This window comes from Theobroma cacao, chromosome 4 (genome assembly GCF_000208745.1).
Source record: "Theobroma cacao cultivar B97-61/B2 chromosome 4, Criollo_cocoa_genome_V2, whole genome shotgun sequence".
Lineage (NCBI taxonomy): Eukaryota > Viridiplantae > Streptophyta > Magnoliopsida > Malvales > Malvaceae > Theobroma > Theobroma cacao.
This window is the reverse complement of record NC_030853.1, coordinates 18,568,827-18,591,636: the sequence shown is the minus strand read 5'-3', so window position 1 is coordinate 18,591,636 and position 22,810 is coordinate 18,568,827. Positions and strand designations below refer to the sequence as shown.

Here is a 22,810-nt window from a genome sequence, read left to right as displayed (position 1 = left end):
ATTTTTTTTTTAATTTATATTTACTTAAATTATATATTTAATATGCATTTGAGCATTAAGTTCATTGGTCCCTTACTTAAAAAGTAAATTCAAATCTCCTTTTTTCCAAATTCAAAAAAAAAAAATTACATACTTAATATATCAAATCCAAAGATAGATAATCCAAGTTTGCATGGCAATATTAAGAGTCATTAGTCATTACCCCATATATTATATTCGACCTTTTGCATTTACATGGTGAAGGGTAATGCATGGTTGAAGAAAGTTGGTGTCGTTAATTAGTTGTAATGCTGCCTAAATTTGGAAGGTTTTCACTCTTTCCTACCAAATGTCGGTTTAAAACATATAAATAGTATCTGCCCCCAACCTTTTAATCATGGAATAATTTCTTACTTTTGGATCTAAAAGCTAAAAATAGTAACATAAAATTGGAAACCACGTTTTTGCTAAAAGAAAACGTTGGAGGTACGTAGCGATTGTAGGGGGTTCACATGCTTTTTGGGAGGTTTTCTTCTTAATTTGTCGTCTCCTTTTCCATTATTAGAAAATTGCAACTTGGAATCTCTCCCTTTTTTAATCTTTGTCTTCATAATGTCAAAGGGAGTGGTTGAGTTAAGTCATGATGGGTGGCACAAACTACCCCAAAGGCTAAAAAGTTCATCTCTTTTATTGAGTTGGAATTAAGGAGATAATATTGTGAATGGTCCCCTGTCCCCTGATATACGAAAAGGTTGTGTTGGAACACAACTTGCATTGGGGATTGGATAAAAGTTATGTATGTTCATTGTTGTTAAATGTTGTTGATTAATTGTGATTCTTAAGTTGAATTGGTGTAATAAGAGTAGAAGCTTAGTTGGTATATGATGAAGATTAATAAAGTTCAATCCAGTCACCTTGCACATCATGTCTGAAAGTTTGTACATTTCAATTCAGAAACTGTTGCTCCTATTGTTTTTTGGTATCTCGATGCTTCTGGTTTTCCAATTCCTTTGATTGGGTGAATTTCTGAACTCAAAATTGGTTACCCTTGACTTTAGTCAGAGCCTGTGTTTGATGACAAACCCGTTGGGTGATGATGGGTCACCCAATGGCAGAAAAGGACAACAACATGTAACTTTTGAGCAAGCCGTCCACCTTCACCTTGAGAATCAGGCAATAAAATCCCCAACCCAAATGCATTTACTGCTCATTAGGACACCCCTCCTTCAGTCCTTCTGCCTATAAGCACCACTCTCTCTCGCTCACCAGTCTCTTTCTTCTTCTTGTTCAAACCTGCATTCACTGCCCTTTTTACTAGAGTCCATTGGCAAAAGAATCAATCACCCAAGGATTTCTCCAGTCTCTTCATATTTTTCTTTTTTCTCTTGGCAGATCCTACAAGTGGACCAGTAAAAGGACACAGTCCCACCCTCCTCCTTCAGCCACTAACCACCCCTTAAAGGGCATTTTCACCATCACGTGACTAAAGCCATTTATTGTGCAAGAATTGCATGTTGGATGTTAGGATTAATAAGGATTCAATCTAAAATTGTTTACCAGTGAGACACAAGGAAGAATGATTATTGAATGCCAAAATCGATTTAACCAAAATTATCCACTAACAAGATTGAGGGAAATCGTTTAATCTCCACGATAATTCAGTATTACCGTTCCATTTGAGATAAGGAACGAAGGACAAAATCTTCATAATAATTCAGTGCACGCGCGGAAGAAGAGAGTGGACCGGTAACTGTAAGAAAATCTTTCCATGTATTAGCATGTCTGACCTCTCATAAGTTACAACTCAACACCCCCTGTTACTTCAGTTTTTTTTTTTAATTTTTTTTACTACAAAACATGTTCTTACACGTGTTCACACACGCTCTTTCTCTTTCTCTCTCTCTTGCTCTGTCTCTTGACTTTCTTCTACTGACTCCTCCATTCCCTTCTGTTTCCTTTTCTTGAAGCTTTCATTTGTAGAGAGAGAAGACATACCATTGGGCTTTGGAAAGAGAGAGAAATGAAAGAAGGGAAAGCCTTTCTGAAGTCTAGAATGAAATGGGTTGGCTTAGTTGGTTTAGTTTTATCTGCTTTTTCACTCTTTGTACACTTTTTGCTAGCTAGATTCACTGAAGATGGCTTCTCAGAATACCAGTCATCAATAACAGTCTTCTCTTGGAGACCTATTTTTGAAACTTCAGACCTTTCAAGAACGGTAATGTGCACAGTTTTAGGCTTTCAATATCTCATTTTCTTGGTTTTAAATTTTGCTTCTTTTTTATTTTACACGTTTTGCTTTCTGCTCATTGGTTGTTTTTCTTAAAGCTTTTTGCTTTTGGTTTCCTGTTTTAGGACATGTGGATTTGGTTTTAGTGTTCTTTGGGAGTTTTGTTTGGATCCATTTCGGTTCCTGAGGATGCCCATATTAATGTTATTTGTTTGTTTCATGAAGATAAGCTGGAATTTGTATTTTGGATCCAGTTTGATTTGGTTTTAAATTTGTTTTGGTAATTTTAAAGCCAATTCTTTCTGTTAGATTTTATTTAACAATTATGGCTTCTTATGTTTTTCTTTTTATCTGTTGATGCAGAGCCCATTGTATAGAAGACTATGGCGTCCAGTGGGGCAATTGGAATCTCTACACCCAGATGCAAATCCTAGAGGATACTATGCAGGTTAGTCCTCATTTGCATATCCTAGAGCAAATCCTAGAGGATACCAGTTTATTTTGAAAAAAAAACAAAGGTTAGCTCTCATTTGTTTTTTCCAAGAACTTGAGTCAGAAGGTGAAATTCATGAAAATTTGCATATTTTCCATCCGTAAAATCTAGTTAATAGAGGTTTAAGTTAAAGTTTCTAACATTGAGTGATTAGGATTTGGAACCTGTTATTATCATTCTTTTATCAGGATCCTTTAAATGCGTGGTCCCTGTTTCTTCCTTAAATTTTTCAGTGACTGCTAACCATTTTCTTTAGGCAATTGCAATGATGAAAGATTTGAAACTTCTTGACATTAGTGGGATTTGAAGGACTAAAAATAGCATAAATTAATTAAAATTAGTGTGCTAGAATATGCGGGCAGATTAAATAGAAAGTTGTGGATGACTGGCCCTTCACGTTCCTTAGAGTTTGCCTTGTCTTTTAATTCGACCCCCTGACTTGTAAACTGCTTTATAGTTGCAACCTATGAACTTGGAGTTTTATTGAGCATCATGTAACTTTAAAAGTGGTCATTAGAACTGTGCTATTTGATGCGTCATGACTAATAGTTCTTAATATTTGTTTCCTATTGGGACTTTCTTGCTTAAGTTAGCATCATATTGATGAATTTGTTGGTACATCTCTATGCAAACAAAATCTCTGATTAATCATGTCTTTGTATCTATTTGGAGTTGCATTTTTTAATTCCCCTTTTCAAAAACATAGAATTATTGGTTCCTCAGTTGTTTTACTTGTAAGGCTCCAATAGTTGTTTTTCTTATCCTTTTTCTGCCAGAAATGTATATACATATGTTGAGGATTAACGCATTTCTATACGCAACATGCTTATAGCAGGTCCTAGTGCTCAGACAAATGGGTACATTTTTGTCAGAATTCAAGGTGGTTTCCATGAGATTAGGAGCTCGGTAAGGATGCTGTGTTCAAATTGCCTAATTGCAGATGCAATTTTCCATTATACGTAAATGGGGTTGTAATATTTTTCATAATCTTTTAGATATGTGATGTGGTTGCGGTTTCTCGGTTTCTTAATGCTACTTTAGTTACTCCAGAGATTCAACAAACAACAAGCAAGAAGGGAATCAGGTCCTTTTAGTTTTGTATAATTGTTACAATTTTCAATTTTTATTTGGAGTTAAATCATGACTATTCAGTGTATCAATAATTATTCTATGTCAACTAATTTCTGTGATATGTTCAATGCAGCTCACAGTTCAAGAGTTTTGCATACCTCTATAATGAGGATCAATTTATGGCAGCTCTAGCAAAAGATGTTAACATTGTGAAAACCCTTCCTAAAAGTCTTAAATCAGCAAGGAGAAATAAGGAGATCCCAGTGTTTAGAGTGCCATACTCAGCTTCACCATATTATTATTTGCACAATGTGCTCCCTGTTTTGATCAAGCATTCTGTAGTTGAAATAGTTGTTTCTGATGGTGGATGCTTGCAGGTGATGAGACTTGCCAATTTTCTGTGGACCCTGTGACTTGAATTTTAAACTTTTTTCTTTTTTGTTAGATTAACTTTTCGAACTTTGTATGTCCAAAAATTATAGTTAGACTCATGTTTCTTATTGCTAAATGATGCATACATTTTTTTTGGCACCAAATTGGTTCTTGGTTTCTTAATTTGGATTGATATCTATCAACTTATCATTATTGTTTGGTGTTTCTCTAATATGTTTGATATCGAATTCTGGAGTTTGAATCTTGGGTACTTGCATTCTTAGAAATGTTAGGCCTGTGTTTATGTTATGTGTCAAGTCCATATCAAGACCATAAACTTTCTCTTTATAATGCCAGAAGAAATTCCTAAAGAATTGTAGCAAGTTGTTGCTTAGATTTGTGTGTAGTGAAGAATGGCTGATGTTGCTTTGCATGTTAGATTTTAACAACCCCATTTGCCCCACTTTTTAATGCTCATCCTATTGTATGACTGTTTTTGAAAGTCTCTTACACGAATATTCTTTTGTGCTTCTGAGATCTTATGATGAAGAGTTAAGACTAATGGGAATCTTGCAGCCTTGAAGTTAAAATACCCTTCATTACACATAGTTATTCTATCATATAAAAATTTTAATTTCTTTATGCATTTATAATTGTTGCCAATGTCTTCTGTATCTGATCCAGGCCATTCTTCCACCACATCTTGAAGAGTATCAAAGACTCAGATGTAGGGTTGCTTTTCACGCCCTTAGGTTCCGAGAGGATGTTCAGGAACTGGCAACTAAGATTTTGCATAGGTAAATAACTGGCCATGGTTATAAATTGTACTATCATTTCCTCTGGCTTTTTTTGCTAATTTTGTTTTATCAATTAAGGTTACGTGCTCCTGGACGACCATTTATTGCCTTTGATCCTGGGATGACAAGAGATGCTTTAGCCTATCATGGTTGTTCTGAACTCTTCCAGGTACCTGCTTTAAACTCTGAAAGGCACCATTGGTGCTTTTACTCTCTGAACCTGTTATTGCATATCTTGTCCATCATTTGACACATTTTTTCTCTTTTGGAGCTTCCCCCAAGGATGTGCATACTGAGCTCATTCAGCACAGAAGATCTTGGATGAGAAAACGTGGGATAATAAAGGGGCAGATATCTGTAAATTCTGCAAAACAACGCCTCAAGGGTTCATGTCCATTAACGCCAGAAGAGGTACGGAACTATGAGTATAGTAATTTTCAATTGGTGAACTTCATTTGTTTATGAAGCTTCAGTTTGATGCTTTTTCTTATTGTTTGAGATCAGAAATGCCAATTTACCATCTGACCTTAGAAGTTGCCTCTTGCACTTAATTTATGGTGTGGAGAGGAGTTAGGTTATGATTTTTAACTGGTAGAGATTTTATAAAGGCAGGACAAATTTTAAAGTAGGTTTGTCATTGTGACTGGGTTAAAAACAGCCTGTGGTAATTGGTTCTACGGTTCCTAACTGGCTAATTATTGTAGCCATTCCATTTGATAAAAAATGGCTTGAGGTTGAAAAATCACTTGTCTTTCTACAGGTTGGTATTCTTCTTCGTGCTTATGGATACTCATGGGACACAATCATATATGTGTCTGGAGGAGAAGTTTTTGGAGGCCAAAGGACATTGATCCCTCTTCATGGAATGTTTGAAAATGTTGTTGATAGGACTTCCCTCAGCACAGTTTGGGAGCTCAGTAGAATTTATGGCCGTGAGGTTAACCTTGAGGAAAATTACCCAAAGGCCCCACCATCTGCTCAGGTTGAAATGAAGCTTGATGCGTGGAAAAACTCTGGTCCTCGTCCTCGTCCTCTTCCACCTCCTCCTGCCAAACCAAAGACTTACAATATTGAAGGGTGGTGGGGTTGGGTGGCTGAGAGTGATAATGAGCCTGAAAGTACAGTTGTAGAGTTGAGGACTAATGCCCATAAATTACTATGGGAAGCAATAGATTATATTGTTTCTGTTGAAGCTGATGTTTTCATCCCTGGATTTGATCGTGATGGTAAGGGACATCCAAATTTTGCCAGTCTGGTTATGGGACACAGATTGTATCAATCAGCTGCATCTAAAACATACAGGCCAGACAGGTAAACATCTTTGACTAGACATGCTTGCAAATTAGTGTTACAGATCTATATTTTATATTTTTTGGCCAATCACAGATGTATAATTTAGTTGTATGTTATTTTCATAAAAGATAATGATGGTCTTGGAGTCAAATTTGCTTTTTAACTTCTATTAGTAATCAGGCTCATGTTCTACCACAATCTGTTGGATATACTGATTAGTCAATGAGATAGGTCATGGGAGGTTACATGTTATGCTAGTTGAATGATTAATTACTTGATGCCACAAAATTATATCCGTCTGCATACCATATTTTTGGTTTGTGGTTTATCTCATATCTCCTATACCACAGAAGGAGAACTATTTAGCCTAGAAGCTTAAATTGAATAAGCAAGGGCTCAATAAATGGTTTTTTATTCTGATAATACAGTTTTTGATTCTCTAAAGCTCTCTAAAGTTCTTCTATTCTATCCTTTCATCCACTCCTTATGCTAATCTTTTTCTTAATTCAATGGTTTCCATTGTTAGTTGGATGGCATATATAACTCCATCTGTCTCAGGGGAATGTTTCTATTCCATAACTTATATCCTGATTATTTGAAAATTAAGCAACATATGGGTTGCATAACCATTTATAAATACTTGTTGATCATCCTGATATAAAGACAAAAGCTCACTTCGTATGGAGTTTGAACTAATTTGTGACTGTGTGTAGTAGCGTAATTGGCACTTGCATATTCTGTAGTAATAATAGAATTGCTTCTCAACTATATCTCTTTTTCCTTTATGTTTGGAAGTCTTCTCAGTGGCCAACTGAAAGGTGTTCTCTCCTTTTAACCTTTCTTTGTGCTCTCAACATGTTCTGATCGTATGCTCTTTGAACATAGGAAAGAAGTTGTTAGGCTTTTGGAAGAAATCCGTGGCCACATATATCATGCAAACCATACCTGGTTAACAACAATACGCAGGCATTTGCGGAGCTCTTTAATTGATGGACTGATCGAAGCATCAAATAAGTCAAAGTCTTCAACTTTTCTTTCACATCCGGTCCCCGAATGTTCTTGCTTGAGACTTGATTCTGGTGAAACATCATCTAATTCTTCAAGTAATACAGCGCACTTGCAAGTTCAGACTGCTCTTGGAGTCGTACATCGTTGCCCTGTTTGGATGGATGGTGAAAGAAGTTCAAGCTCAAAAGAAAAGGAAAATGAAGAGGATATTGATGAAAATGATCCATCATCATCTGGATTGTTTTTTCAGCACAGTGGAAGTCAGGATGTTGGAGGTGAAGATATAAACCTCAAAGAAGAATCACAATTTGAAGATCAAGAAGAAGATGGTGGGGATTGACGATAGGAGCTTATAACTTTTGGTCAAGTTCCTAAATTGCAGCGTGTTGCAGTGTCAATGTACATAGATATAGCCTCTACTGCTAACTTGCAGTAAGCAAGAAATCTTGAAGTCTGATTCAAGATGGAGAAGCAAGGTTCCTAACAGCAAATTCTCAAACTCATTGACTTAAGCCTGTAAGTTTAGCTCACCCTTTCTCAGATCCATCGGATGTGATATTTAACTTATTCACGCAGTAGTGGATCATATAATTCTAGCCTCGTCAGAAAAAGCTATAGTGCCTCTCTTTATGTAAGCCTGCAACCAATTTTGACTAGTCTTAGCTTGTTTTCGTAATGGAAAAACATAAATTTTGTTTATCTATCTCAGGAAATTCTCAAAATTTTTAAGGGATTTTCATGCTTGAAATTTATGTAACAGGATTAAGAACAAAATTAGGCAGGCGTCTCTGTTTAGTCCATTATTAAATATACTATTCTTTACCCTTTTGAGATGGATATTGGTTATTGAATATATTAATGCTTGGATTTTGGTTTACCCTTCACTTCCAACTCAGTCAAATATGCTGTCCTATTACTGAGTTCATTTGGTATATATGTGATAATCCTATTAACAGGGAAGCCAAGTTCTGAACCTTTTTCGTAGTATTAGTTCTAAAAGGCAACGAACATATTTTTGTGTCTAGAAAATCATGATTCTGAAATTCTGAATAGGCAATCACCCTTTTGAAACAAAGAAAATCATGCACTATCTATTATCGTGCTCTCAGTGTTGCTTGTGCCTGATTGCTGTTGCAGTCACCTGAGAGTGCAATCTTGATTTTTCAATGTTCAAAAGCTTTACTCCCAAATTCTGATAAAAGAACCAACCAAAGTTAACCCGAATCCAAAATACCCAGTGGCCTCAAATGTATTCAGATACTGTTTTATCATTTGATCCAATGTCCCCCACAGATTTTCCAATCTGAATAAAAAGAACAGCCAAAATATCAAAGTTGCTGTCATGTTGAAGTTTCCTTGGAGTTGCTTTATCAGTAGTACAAACGAAGAGCTTCACACAACTTTATCCACATGCTAAAATTCAGATTGGCAGGAGAATTGACGTTTCAGCAGCCTTGAAGGCTAAGCATGCTACTCTTTTTACCACCCTTGTAAACACAGGTTCCAAGCAACTACAACCTGAAAACCCTGGAACAGCCCGGGGTCAGCAAAGTACCACTGGTCAAAAAAGCCGAGTGGATTTCAACCTCTAGTCAAAATCTGTCTTCAATAATGGAATTCCACGGTCCATACAAAATTAGATTGATCCCCAAGAAAATGTTTCCTTTATAATCCCCCAACATCTCATGGAAGAAACTATCAATCAACCAAACAAAGCGCCACTTAAATTTTCTCCCTTTATTGATTTTCTTTGTTGGGTTTTCTTTTGTTTTGCTTAAAGAGGGGTTAAACAGGCTAGACCAAGATGAGCAAAGATAAGAAGGGGAGCTCGTGTGCCTCATTTTTAAAGTTGTTGCTGTCTTTCCGCTGCCATGCCTACCCAAAAACTGCTGAATTTGACAGCATCAAAAATGCGAAATCAAGTGGCCCTGAGGCTGCAATTTCTGCTGTAGTTAAGCATTTCAGTCATAAAGTACACTTCGGGTAATCCTCTAGCGAACATCACTACTCATGTATAGCTCATGGCTGTTGCAAACTAGCAATCAATACCAAGTCTTAAACACTAAACAGGGCCTCTTGGCTGCAGCACAGGGTTGCTTTTTCTATTCCCATCTCTAGAACTTTGGAGTGTATTTGTTAAAAGGATAACGAAAAACATTTACAACAAATGATCACTTTGGTGGGTAAAGATTTATTTTTGAAGATTTGTATTTTATGTTCAAGAAGCCACCGAGTAAGTGTAAGAGATCAGCAACTTTCATATTATTATGTGCCATATAGAAACATTAAATAAATAAATAAATAAATGTACAATACATTTTACAGTTGGAGTCAGTTAAACACAATTATCAAATTGAATAAAATGAAATAAAGGTAACTAGTGTTATATGTATCTTTGGTAGAAAACTTCAAAGCGAAACAAAGAAAATACATAAAAAAAAAAAAGAATAAGAAGTAAAACAAAAGGACTTATGATTTAAAGTTTAAACACACAAAAATATAAACAAAAAAGTCCACCCAACTTTATGCGCATGCTGAAATTCAGCATAGAGCATACAATTCATCCTGGAACATAAAGCTTCAGCTTCTTTTAACCTCAAGTATCATGGACGAGACCACTGTCCGTCTGCAACGTGCCGTTTTCAAAATTTAAAGGAAAAACCAGTGATACCATTAAAAGGGTTGCCTCCTTTGTCTCTACGTAGCCCATAAATTATTTTACCAGTCTCCTTTTGTTGACGTTGATTGCACTATTTTTATTTAAGTATAAATGCTCCATTTTGGTTATTAATATATTATTTTTTAATATTATAAAATTATTTCACAATTATTATATAAAAAAGTAACAATGAGTAACTTGAATGAATAAAAGAGTTATATTGTTAGAAAAAAATTGTTAGAAATAAAAAAAATATAAAACAAGTAAAAACAGTAATTGATTTGAGGCGTGATATCACTGTTTTTAAAGATAATTTTTATCTCTTTAAAGTATAAAACTTGAAAAGAGATAAAAAAAAAAAAACTTAATAAGCTGTGAAAAGCTTAAGAGAAAAAAAGAGGCACAGGAAATTAGCAAAAAAACTTGAGAGAAAAAAAGCTGTGGTATGTGTTGTGAGTGAAGGTATAAGGCGCATTTATACTAAGTAAACGTTGATAAACGTTGGAGGCATTGCAAATCAACAAATCAAAGGTTGGAAAAGCTTTTGCAAATCAACAAATCAAAGGTTGGAAAAGCTTAAAAAAAAAAAATTAAAGCCAAGGTTTGATTCAATCTTGTGTATGCGTAAACCCACTTCGTTTTCCTTACTTGCAACAAATTTATAGTTGGTTTTCATATATAAGACATTCATCTTGTATATGTTTTGGTAACGTGAGATGTTTGAACCTTATGAAATACACTATTTTTCAACATATATTACATTGAAAAATAGTAAAAGTAATCCAAAATGAGTGATAGAATTCAAGGAATATAGTTGCACTTTTGAGATGTTTTAAAAATTTGATTTAGTAATTTATATATAAATGTAATTAAGAGGTTTTTTTTACTAATCTTTATTCCAATTACAAGTAATTTTTTTTTAATTTTTTTGAAGAATAAGTGACTACACTTTTAAATATCACCAAATCGATGAAAAAAGTCTATTACCGGTTACACATAATGAGATAATGTTTGTCTCCCCACTATCTGCATCATGAGCTCTTTTTAGTAATCACATTTGAATAACTTTTCTTATTTGATCAATATATAACGAGTTTGTAATAACACTTGTTCTAATCTTTCTCTTTACCACCTCTCAAGTTTCAGCACATTTGATTTTACGTCTCTCCCTATCACAAAATAAAGAACCCTCTACAATAAGATACGTGACATAGCTTACTTTAGCCTAAAACACTTCAAACCCAAAAAGGTAGCATGGAAGAGCATCAATCAACCAAGAAATAGAACACAATCTAACAGTCTCTGTGCGCCGAATATATCTTTGGGGGCCTTGTTTCGTAAATTAATGACCGACTTGGTCTTGGAATTAGACAAAGATAAAAAAAAAAAAAAAACTATATATTGACTTTAATTATAAATCAACTAAAGCAACTCCCCTTCGCTACTTGTTTCCCTGAGGTGAATATAATACTAGTTAAAAAAGGACAAAGCCACAAAGCTCAAAAGTCTCAACATTTTATTATAAACATTCTTCGGTTTCACCCTTTTTAAGATTTCGGGGGCCGAACCCAAACCATGTTTTATTTATGTGTTCCAATTGGTAAGACAATAATAATAATAATAAAGGTAAAGAAGAGTTGGAATTTGTAATGGTAAGAAAAGGTTAAGAAGAACTTTTGATCATCTTTATACCTAAATCATCAAACTTTTTAAAATATCTGAAATAATCCGTTAATAATGTCATTTATTTTGAGTTAATTTTATTGTTATTCACGGGAATTAATTAGTCTAATTATTCTAGTTATTGTCATTACTCTTTGTATGTTATTACATTGATGTAAAACAGTTTTAAGAAATAATAATTAGTTAATAACCACAATGCATTTGAATTGAAGTTAGGAATAAGGATAAGTTTTTCTTCTTATCAAATGCCTTAAAAAAATTATATTTAAAATGATTGAGCTATATTCAAAGTACCATGAAAGCATAAACACTACATGGACTTTACTTCTTTATTTTATTAAATGAGTAAATTTTAAGCTCGTAAACTCAACTAATTCTATTTTTATTTCTTATAAGATAAACCAAGAAAGCCGATCATTTGGGAAGAAAAAAAAATAGTAAAAAGAATAATAGAATCTCCATTAAAAAAAATAAAAATACTAAAATGCATATATAATTATTAAAATATTCTTTCTCCCAAGTGCGCCTCTTCTTAAACGTCACCAAGCACGCGCACATTAGCACCCACCACTACCATCATAAATTTATAGAATTAATTAATAAAAAAAGTAGCACGACAAAAAAATCAAACCAACAATATTTAAAACAATAAAAACTCGATCAATCAATCCGACATTTTTAAATATCCCCTTTTTCCTCCCATTTTTCTTAGGGCTAAAAAAGAAAAAAAAAAAAATATATATATATATATATATATCTACTATTTCTCCGTTCCTTCTCTCTGCNATATATATATATATATATATCCTACTATTTCTCCGTTCCTTCTCTCTGCAAAACCTGACCCGCCTGACTCATTCGAACCTCTCTCCCGGAGCTCCATTTCCCGCCCCGCCGCTCCCTCTCTTTTTTTCCTTGCTGAGAATTTTTATAGATATTTTTTAAAAAAAATTTTAAAAATGGTGAAACCTGTGGCAACGGCTCAGCTTCATCAAGAAGAAGAAGACGAAGATGATTACGAAGATAAAGGTTCTTTTTTTTTTTTTAAGAATTGGAGCAATTGTTGTTATTATTTTTTATAATTTTGTTTTTAATTAAAATGGGATTTTTTTGGGGGTAAAAATAGGGGAAACAGTGAAAGAAGGCAAAGGAAGCGAGCCAAAGGCGAATACGAATCGGTCTAAACATTCTGAGACTGAGCAGCGTAGAAGAAGCAAGATTAATGAAAGGTATAGCCTTCAATTTTTCATTTTTTTTACTATTATGTGTAATTATTTATATAATATTTTGCTTTTCTTTGTTTAATTTTGTATATAAGTTTAAATTGAACGCCAGAAATGAAATGTTTGGATGAATTAGTTATTAATGAGGAGAAATGGTTAGAGCTATATAAATTAGACGGATTGTTTGTGATAATATGGTTAATAAAATGAAGCGGTGAAGAATTAAGGTGGACAAAAGGGTTAATTGTGCAATATTTCTATGTTTTGTTGAGTGGTGTTATCTCATGTTTGGTTAAGTTTGGAGTTGCTGTGGCTTTTTATTCATGTTTGGCCGCTTTGCTTATAGGCCATTTGTTTTAGGTTGGATTGCTTAACAAATACGGAACCTTTTAGTGATAACATTGTTAACTAAAGTAAGCACAATGAACCATTTTTTCGAGGCAGCTTGGTATTATCAGAAAACAGAGCTAAAAGTTTGTTTGAAGTTAGTTCTGCTGTGTTTTAATGACAATATTGTGCCAATAATCAGTTTGAATTCTTTGACATGTTTAAAGCATTCTTATTAATGTTTTGACCTAGTTTTGAACCTTGTGTAAGTTTTCCACTTCAGCTATAGTTTTCTATTTGAATCCTCTTTCAACTTAGGTGACTTTGTAAATTGTTGCAATAGCTAAGGTCTTTGTTTTTCATTATCATTTGGCCGCCTTTAAACTTTTGATACTAGTAGAAATGATAGTTGAATTCTATGATAGAAATGGAAAGAATTATGCTTCTTATTGTTGTTTCAATCCACTTAGTGGGAAATTTTTTGGCTACAACAAATTGAATCACTAGTCATAGGAAAAATGATTTCTTCAAGTTGAAAAAGGAAAAGAGCCAGAAACTGTATGTATTAGGCCAAGCTGCAGAAATTTGATCCGACAGATCATAGCAAGTTTAACAAAAGAAAAAAAAATGTCTTCCACAATGGAATCTGATAAGTGAGGTTTTGAGTAAATTTTAGAGGTGACAATTCAGCAAGTCGGATCAGGTTTAGGTCATTTCTGGTTTTCACTTTTCTGGTCGTTTTAGGATTGATTTTTGCCAAGTTCGAATATTAACCTTTTGAGTAAATTCATGTTGGGTTTCAGCAGGTTTTTAGGTTCAGGTCAGCTTTTGTCACAATTGATTTTGAGTTAGGATGGCAGTTTGGTCTCGCCGGCCTGGGCTATTTCACATTTGGTCCTTTTGAGTTTGGGTTGTTGATGTTTCAAATAAATTCTGGTTGGGTTTTGGATGGGTTGAGCAGGTTTTGTTGGTTGGATAAGCTTTTTCCACCTATTAGTATTTCTCGTGTTTGTTACAAATAGAAGCCAAGGTTGCTCTCATATTTGAAATTGATTATTTTTATGTGGCAGGTTCCAGACTTTGAGAGATCTTATACCTCAAAATGATCAAAAAAGAGACAAGGCTTCTTTTCTGTTAGAGGTCACCACTCTATGATGTTCTTTTCTGTACTACATGCTACATTACATATGTATATACATGCAGAAATATAATATAATATTATTGGTTCCTCTTGAATGGATTTTGAATATCACCTACTTTTATCTGTAGGTCATCGAGTACATTCAGTTTTTACAGGAAAAGTTGCAAATGTATGAGGGATCTTACCAAGGGTGGAGCCAGGAGCCGACAAAACTGATTCCATGGGTAATATTCTTAATGCTTGATGTTTGGTCCTCTTTATGTGCATGCTGATGTGGATATTTTCCATGAATTTTTACTACTTTTACCTTGATCTGTTGATATCTGTTAATGTTTGAGATTGATGTCTCTAATGCTGCATTATTGGAGATTTAAAATGCTAAAAGCATGGGTGTTGAAAATCTAGTGCATATTATTGAATCTTTATTGGGGACACAGGTTGCTAATCATACATCTAGTAGTTGTGTCCAATAGACAATAGATGAATGCACCCTGTGTTTAGGGCAAGAGGAAAATAAATAGCAAGAGGGTGGATGTTGTTTCTCCTTGGTTAGAACTTGTGTTCATGAGTTGCAACTGGAACTTTCTAAAAATAATAATTTTCTATCACATTACTTTTCATAATTTGAGAGGAAGCTTACTTTTTTTTTGTTGTTATTTGAACAGAGAAATCATGGGCTTCCAGAAAGTTTTATTGATAATTCTCAAGTTATGAAGAATGGATCTAGTTGTGAGAATAATGTCATCATTCCATCAATACTTGCAAATACGCAGAACTCAATTGAATCTGACCTGGGTAATGCTGCAGTTTTCAAAGCACTGGATCATCCCCCTGGGTCAGCTACTTCTGTGGTTAACATGCAGACACAACCGAACACTTTTGCTACTCATGGAAGAGGTAGCATCCCTACACAATCTTTCCATGAGTCTGCTTCTGATTCTGAGAATGTGGTGTATCGACCCCAATTTCAGTCATGGCAAAGTAGAGAGTGTCTAACTGAGAGTGCCGTTCCAAACAATTCAGCAAATGGACAAGAGGACTTGACCATCAGAGATGATTCAGTAGGCTTGTCAAGTGCCTACTCTCAAGGGTGAGCAACTGTCATGTATTTCTTACAAGTCTGTTGCTTTAATTGTCAGAATTTCTCATGGGTAATAATGTGTATTACTTTTCTAGCTTTAATAACTTTGCCTGACCTATTATATCACATGTGGAAACAGTTGCAATCAAAGATTTCCAGCTCTAAAGTCATTGAAAATTAATGCCCATCTGGCCATTATAGTCTTCTAATATTGATGAGTATGCTGGACAGTGAGTCATATAGGATGCAGGCTTTTCATAGAATACCATCTGTTAATTAACAGCATTGATCTTGGATGCTCATGTCTCCACTGAGATTAGGGGCTGGTGTTTCGGAGGTTTACTTACTGCTCATATTTAGTCAATGTCCATAAATTGTGGTGACTAATCTTTATTTTTTTTAATAAGAAACCTTCGTAGTCAAAGTCTTGGCTTGTAATTCTTTGGATTTTGACCTGACATGATGCACAAAATAATGGTATTCTGACAATTTATTTCTCAGATTTTAGAGTTAATGATGTTATTCTGTTTAATCATGGCATTTCTGTGGCATGTCCGTTTAGGTTTTATACATGCTATTAAAGAGCTGGTTTTTTTTGGGTTAAACAGGATATTGAACTCTCTGACTCAAGCACTGCAGTCTTCAGGTGTGGATATGTCACAGGCAAGCATCTCTGTGCAAATTGATGTTGGTAAACGAGTAGCTAGTGGAGTGACTTCTATGGCATCCAGTTCTAAGGTTTAGTTATAATCCCTCCCACTTCTTTGAAAACGTTTCTTCTAGATTAAGTATATCTAAGATTTTTGTTTTCCTGTTCCTCTATCTTCAATTTTCCCTATTCCTCTTGAGCAATGCTTAGAAACTAGGCATGTAACCATTTGCTTCCTTTGTGTTTATTACCATTCTTTTTGTTTTCCTTTTCATCTAGGAGAAAGAAATCCAATATAGAAGCAATCAAATGATGGCACAAACTGGAGCTCATAGCTACACGGAGGAGTCTGATCAGGCTTATAAGAGGCGCAGAACAGGAAAAAGCTAGGTTAATCCTAGTCACTTTCTTTTTCCCCGCTTTTCTTCTTCATTCAGGTTCCTTTATGGTCTGATTGGGGTGCTCATTTTTGCCATGCCATTGGCCACAGATTATTAGGTCTTAAAGACCAAATGTAAATGTTTGTGCTTCTTGGTTTTGCCAGGTCGCATCTATTCTCCTAGGGAGAAAATTGTTACATATTCTTTTATTTGTACTCGTTTGAGACAGAGGCTTCCATGCATATATGAGAAGCTGCTTTATTATTGCTGCTATTATTATTTAATCACAGTGTCTTCCGTATCCCATGTGAAAGCTTTTGGCAACATTTTCTTGTCCGCTGCCCTTCCCCTCCACACCCCCCCCCCCCCCCCTTTTTTTTTTTTTTGTTTTTTGAATGATTTTTGTGTTCTCATCGCCAAGTGTCTCGTGTAGATGTAATAATGATTTCCATTTTGTAATTGCATGAATCACGATTTAGTAACTTGGATTGTATAGGGGAATAATGTCTTTGAAATCCTGCTGTTGCATTTTAAGTTAGACAAGTATAGTATTGTTTGGATGAACTGGAAAAATAGATTCCCGGGGATTGGATGCAATAGAACCGGAGGGCTGCCGGTCTGCCACTTGGTTAAAAAACCATTACCCTTTATTACCACAAGTCAACTTGGCTCATTTATCAAGCAAATTACCTCCTCAAAATGAAGAGATGAAGCTCTGGTAATAATGGTTTAAGAATGGTTTTTGCTTGAAAATGGTTTTCCATGATAAAAATTTATCGAGAAAGATGAGTAAAAGCCGTTGACGATCCCTAAGTTGTGCACATTTCCATGTTACATTCACTTAATTTTACCAAAGTTGCTCATACTTGACAAGTAGAATAGGATGAAGGGATAAAACAGGATTACCCCTTATTTCAAACAAAAAAATAAAAAGATAATTAAATGGCCATCGCATCTGATAGGTCGACATTAATTTAAAAACTAAATAGACAATTTGAACTATGGCACTTATCATCATCATCATCATCATTTTCATCATCGTCTTCATCTTATCTTTTCCATCATGTACCCTCGGAAAAGAAAATGAGGACTTACAAGAGGCTTTTAAACCCAGGATGGGAACTATATCATACGCAAGAAAACAGCATTTAAATATATTTGGGTTGTTGGATATTCATGAAAACTTTGAAACTTTCATTAAGTAAGGGCCACTTTTTAGGCATGGGTTGTGTTGTGTGCGTGGTGCGAAAGCAACTTTGAGCGGCCAGAACGGCCGCACATCTTTGAGTGGGTGCAATTTTAAGAGACTTAGTAGCTATCCATCTATGACCAAAAACTGCTAGGTCCTTAGTGGGGAAGTGGGTGATTTCTTGGATCACCCCACAATGCCAATTTTTCTTGGATCAGTGTCAAGTTCTCTCTTGGATCACTCACTGCCCCTCTATTTCCTCAACTCACCCATTTTCTTATTTGCTTCCTTAACTCTCTCTTTACCACCCAAAGTTTATGTTAAAGGATGCCCTAGGGGGTTTGAATGATGGGTTGAATTAAAAAATGTGGAATTTCTTGGTGTATGAGTGCATAGTGGGCAATCATTTGGCATTATGGTGTATATTTTTTTTATTTGCATCGTGGAAGATTGGAGCACAACAATGTATTCATTGAATTAAAATCCCTATAATTATGTTTTTGGCAACTAAATAGTATGGTAGAGACATGAGTTTGAGTTGACCCCCAACAATTCAAACTCGCATTTGGCATGTGCATATTTTCCATCATTTTTTTAATTTATCGAGTACATCTTTAGTAATTTAATATATATATATAAAAGAATTTTTAAAAAAATGTATTTGATTATTTAAAACAATGAGGGAATGACATGGTTTATCTGAGTACTCCTAACAACTCCTGAAATGGCATGGCTATACTTGGATCATTTTCCGAATCATTCAGCATATCTTTTGCCGATTTCTTACTTACATCTTGCTGAATTGGGGTTTGTGCATGTATTGAACAATATAGAAATACATATAATCATGTATTGACAACTAACTAATAATGATGGAAAGACATGATTCGGGCTTGTAACAAACTTCGATATGGCAAGTGAACTGATGGGAATTATTTGTTTTGGTCTAAATCAACAGCTGTTAGAATCAAATGGAGAGGAAGGTTTCTTTACTCTTTCCCTTTTGTCCCCCAAAGGAACAGCCATCACTCCTTCATGGATGCCAACAATAATGTTTCTTTGAAAACAAGGAAAGCTTAATAAAATGACAGGAGCCCTTTTGTTTATTCCTTGGAGCAGATGGAATTGGGTATGTATTTGTTAGACATTAATATCCATCATCTCAGGTGGTCTAGAAAATCTTAAACAATGTATATTCACGAGTTAAGTAGGGATAGAAATGTTTGAATTTCCCGCTACAAGTCTGATGCTGACACCAAGAAGGGAAAAAGAAGAACTCTTTGAAGTGCTGCAAACTGATCTTAGGCCTGCAAATTGCAAAGGGTAATTTTCTTTTTTCACTCTATACATGAATGTTGTTATTCAAGAATGTAATAATTATAAATATTCTACGGGTGGTTCTGAAGAAATCCAGGCTCAAGGCCTAAATTGGTCCCCAAAAGCCAGTTATGTGAGCACAAGTAGACGGATGTCTGATAAATACGTATTAAGTACAGAGTGTGATTGAAGATAATCATCTAACTGGCATGATTTGGATCATGTACTTCTCAAAGGTTCATCTAACAGTTGTAGACATTCGTGTGGATTAGAATAAAAGTTATCTTCTTCTTTCGGTCTATCTGGAAGGACATTCCTTTTCTTAGGGCTTCCCATTCTATCAGCATGAGCTTCCTTCACGGTTGAGGAGAACTCATCCCAGCTTAATGATCCATTCTGGTATTGATCTATTAAATTGACCAAAAGCTTTCTCTCTAGTAAGATAGTTTTCTTGAATCCCAAGAATCTGGCATGCGATAAAAAGACAATACCAATATAAATCAGATCAGTTGAACATGCCAATAGCTAAAATATGTGCTAGCATAGAAATGTAATGCTCTCTGAAGTATCTAGCTTCTCATTTTTAAGCAATTAAGTCTAAGGAGAAAGGTTAAGAATATAGTTAAAGAAGAGAATTTTAAGTACAATATTAGGCTACAAGTGTGGATGTATTACCTCCGATGGCCTTCAACGACTTTGGCCATGTTTCCATCATATGTAGGAACAAATATGTCGCTTTCTAAGGAGACTAGATAATCCAATGCAGCCATTTGGGATGAGTGGTTTTGGAAGAATTTCAAGTCTGATGGTCCTAGCAGAGTCTCCTTTCTGACCTGTTGCATAAAGTGGAGCAAAATTGTTAGAGCACACACACATATAGAAGTGAAAAGGTTATTTCTACTCTTTACTGACCAAATTAGGGAAAGCTTCTGCCATAGGAGCCATTCTTCTCTCACCACCATAAATTTCTCCGGCAGCAGTGTAGATTTGAACATTCCGATCAATACCAAGTGCTTTTAATACAAGAGCAGTTTCTTCAGGTGTCAAAGGGCACAAACCTTCTTTCCTTTTCATTTCTGAATTTATAACCTTTTCCTTCCACCAGGGATAAGCATACCTATAGCATTTGATTTGCCATAATTAGTGAAAGGATGACAAAAATTCAGTTTTTCCTTAATTATACCTATTGAAGCAACAAACAGGCTTACCTCATTCTTGTAAGTTCTTCCTCTTCCTCGCTGTTGCAACCATGAGTGCATCCAGAAAAAGCCAACATGTCCATTTCATATCTGAGGTGAAGGACAAGAAAAGGGCCTTTTTCCCTTAAAATCTTGACAACCCTTCTACCCAATTCCTCTATTTGGGAAGTAAATCTCAGTGCATTAAAATTTACACGACAACGCAACTTCTGAATCTCAAGCGGTAGTTCATTATTAGCAAGCCGAGCATCGGTTTTATTCAACTCTACAACTTTGTGCTTTAGCACTAGAGGAAGAATCTGCCAGCAAATACTCCAGAGATTAGTTGCATTACAACAAATAGAAGAAATACAGAAACAAAAAGGCTATTCCAGCTTTAATCCATAGGGAACTAACCTGATGAGCATAATAAGAAATATCAGACCAACTAATGGGTTGCATAGAGAGGAACAGTCCTTGCTCAACTCTTTGCTGAACTCGAGGAGGTAATTCCTTCAATATGCGAACCTCATCTCTCAAGGAAGTGATGAAGTAATCAACATCAAAAATGTCCTGAAACTCACTGCTCATGAACAATCAATTAATTAGAGGACCATTTTGAATTGCAGGGGAGAATTCTAATAATTTTTAATTACCCAAAAAAATTAAAAAATATGTACCTAGGATCATTCCAGAATGAGGTTTTATCTAGTTCTGGGACAATGAGAGTGACATTCAAATATCTGGCAATGGCAACCATGTCACATATCTGCAAAACCGAAGCAGGAGTAAAAAGAAAAGTTAGCAACTGAACAGGAAAGTCATGAGCAAAACATAAATAAAAGAGTGAAAAGGATAACGGAAAAGTCATGAATTGATGCCAAAGACAAAACCGGCTATCTACTCACCGCTGCTCGCATTTGGTTAAGTCCTCCATTGCAGGAAACCATTAGATAACCATTATTCTTATATACCCCTGCAAGAAAACAGTAAGCAAAAATTAGAAGAGTAATAATTAACAACTTAGTTTTGGATATTCTACCTTTTATCAAAAGAAAAAGCAGAACGTCCCCATAATTCGAAAAAGTTTCAATGGCTGAAAAGCCAAGCAAAAGAATCACAGCTAAATTAATATAGGAAAGGGGGAAAAAGATGAATACTAAAAATAAAAAAGTAAAGTCTTTGTTAAGGACTTAAAGGCATCAGTGACAGAAAATTGCCTGTTCACGAGAAAGGGAATCTTATAAAGAAACACCAATTATGGAATAAATGAAAATTATTGAAATAAATTGTGGCATATTTAAGAAATTGAAAACTAAAATCAGATAAGATGGGATTTCTTCATTTACATCGATGCCTTAAAAACATTAGGAATTAACATTGAAACGAGAAGCTAAGTACTTACTTTTTGGTGGGAGAATGACTTTTGGGGGAATAGAAGACAATTCAGCAACCAAAGGCAACTCAGAATGGCTGAAACAAGAAGGCCAACCTTTCAACAATCTTGGACCAAACATCTCCTCCAGTGTCATCAACTGAGCAAAACAAGTCCACAACAATATTGTAGTCATCGCCCTGATCATCCATAGCTTCATTCTAGACCTTGAAACCATTGAATTCTTCAACTTCTCCACTTTCCCTTCTCCAAAAATCTTCATTTTGATTTCCCACTGCTTCCTGTAATCACACTTTCCACTTGTCTCTTCTACCCTACACATTGTAACTTACCATTCCCCTCCGTTCACCTCAATCTCAACTCCACAAAAAACAATTTAGTTAAAAGTTCCCCACTTGATCCAAAAGTTCAAGCTTTTAATTAATATAATGCAAAAACTCTGAAACTTGGTTTATTCTCCCAGCACAAAACAAGGCCAAAAAAAAAAAGTTATTTCCCACACAAGATAAGGTGATTCCTGAAAACTTTAATTAACTTAATCACCAGCTCCTTGAAACTCTAAACTTCCCTTGATGACCAAAACTTTTGCATTTAAAAAATCAAAGCCTCCGCTTCATAGAAACACCTAAACTTTTCGTCACCGAGAAACAACAACAGCTCCACCAAGCTTACCAAAACCAAAACAGACCCAGATTAAAAAAACCTCTTTTTTGGCAGAAACATTATAAACTCTCCACATACATTATCAAAATAAGCAAAACCCGGAATTGAAATGATTCAGTTTCAACTAAATCTCCACTAGCTCTTATAAAAAAAAAGGGTCTTTTAAAATAACCCAAAAAGTGTGTTTCTTTAGCTTGTGAGAGAATGCTAAAAGGGAAAGCTCAAATGGGCTTCTTGGTTTTCCGGTGAGATTTCCCGACCAGATCCCGGCGAGGACGTCGCCGGTGAACAGCTGAGAAAGAAACCAATGTTTCGAGCTTGAGAGAAAGAGAAGGGCGGGGGGGGGGGAAGGAGAGAGATAGAGAGAGAGAGGAGGTGAGCTTTGAGTTGGGATTTATTAGTAGAAATAATATAAATAAAAGGAAAGCCAGGTGAAGTGGGAAAAGTAAAGCCTGTAATCAAGGCGTCGATGAGTTGGATTTTTACTGTTAAGAAGCTGGGGGACGTGAGGGTTAAAATCTCTTTTCTTATCCTCATTGAATTAGCTACTAAGAATAGTTATTTACTTCTTCAATTTTAGCCTTACCTTCTGACTATTGCTGTTGACAAATCAAGAATCTACTACTAGTAATAAATTTGGGTAACACACTAATATTTTAGCAATTTCTTCTCTTTTATCAAATA

At 35.1% G+C, this 22,810-nt stretch overlaps 3 protein-coding genes across 6 annotated transcripts; 2 read left to right on the top strand and 1 right to left on the bottom strand.

Annotated features, from left to right (window-relative positions):
• On the top strand, positions 1,822–8,093 carry LOC18601779 (uncharacterized protein At1g04910). 2 transcript variants are annotated; one of them, XM_018120265.1, is made up of 10 exons: positions 1,822–2,194; positions 2,570–2,654; positions 3,535–3,605; positions 3,695–3,783; positions 3,904–4,147; positions 4,827–4,939; positions 5,018–5,108; positions 5,222–5,350; positions 5,700–6,250; positions 7,118–8,093. In XM_018120265.1, the coding sequence occupies exons 1-10, from the start codon at positions 2,000–2,002 to the stop codon at positions 7,578–7,580; spliced, it is 2,031 nt and encodes a 676-aa protein (XP_017975754.1). In that variant the 5' UTR covers positions 1,822–1,999; the 3' UTR covers positions 7,581–8,093. The 2 variants fall into 2 exon arrangements, with proteins under 2 accessions (XP_017975754.1, XP_007032900.2); XM_007032838.2 differs by having other exon boundaries at positions 1,823–2,194; positions 3,532–3,605.
• On the top strand, positions 12,375–16,709 carry LOC18601778 (transcription factor BIM2). Of its 3 annotated transcripts, XM_007032835.2 has the most exons (8): positions 12,375–12,611; positions 12,709–12,811; positions 14,203–14,272; positions 14,402–14,497; positions 14,939–15,002; positions 15,081–15,363; positions 15,963–16,092; positions 16,283–16,709. In XM_007032835.2, the coding sequence occupies exons 1-8, from the start codon at positions 12,542–12,544 to the stop codon at positions 16,391–16,393; spliced, it is 927 nt and encodes a 308-aa protein (XP_007032897.1). In that variant the 5' UTR covers positions 12,375–12,541; the 3' UTR covers positions 16,394–16,709. The 3 variants fall into 3 exon arrangements, with proteins under 3 accessions (XP_007032897.1, XP_017975865.1, XP_017975866.1); XM_018120376.1 differs by having other exon boundaries at positions 14,939–15,363; XM_018120377.1 differs by lacking the exon at positions 12,375–12,611 and adding an exon at positions 13,939–14,093 and having other exon boundaries at positions 12,726–12,811; positions 14,939–15,363.
• LOC18601777 (uncharacterized protein At1g04910) lies at positions 18,776–22,488 on the bottom strand. The gene is made up of 8 exons (XM_007032832.2): positions 21,473–22,488; positions 20,976–21,043; positions 20,748–20,836; positions 20,485–20,650; positions 20,098–20,387; positions 19,802–20,006; positions 19,565–19,722; positions 18,776–19,355 (listed from the first exon to the last, which is right to left on the bottom strand). The coding sequence occupies exons 1-8, from the start codon at positions 21,783–21,785 to the stop codon at positions 19,109–19,111; spliced, it is 1,536 nt and encodes a 511-aa protein (XP_007032894.2). The 5' UTR covers positions 21,786–22,488; the 3' UTR covers positions 18,776–19,108.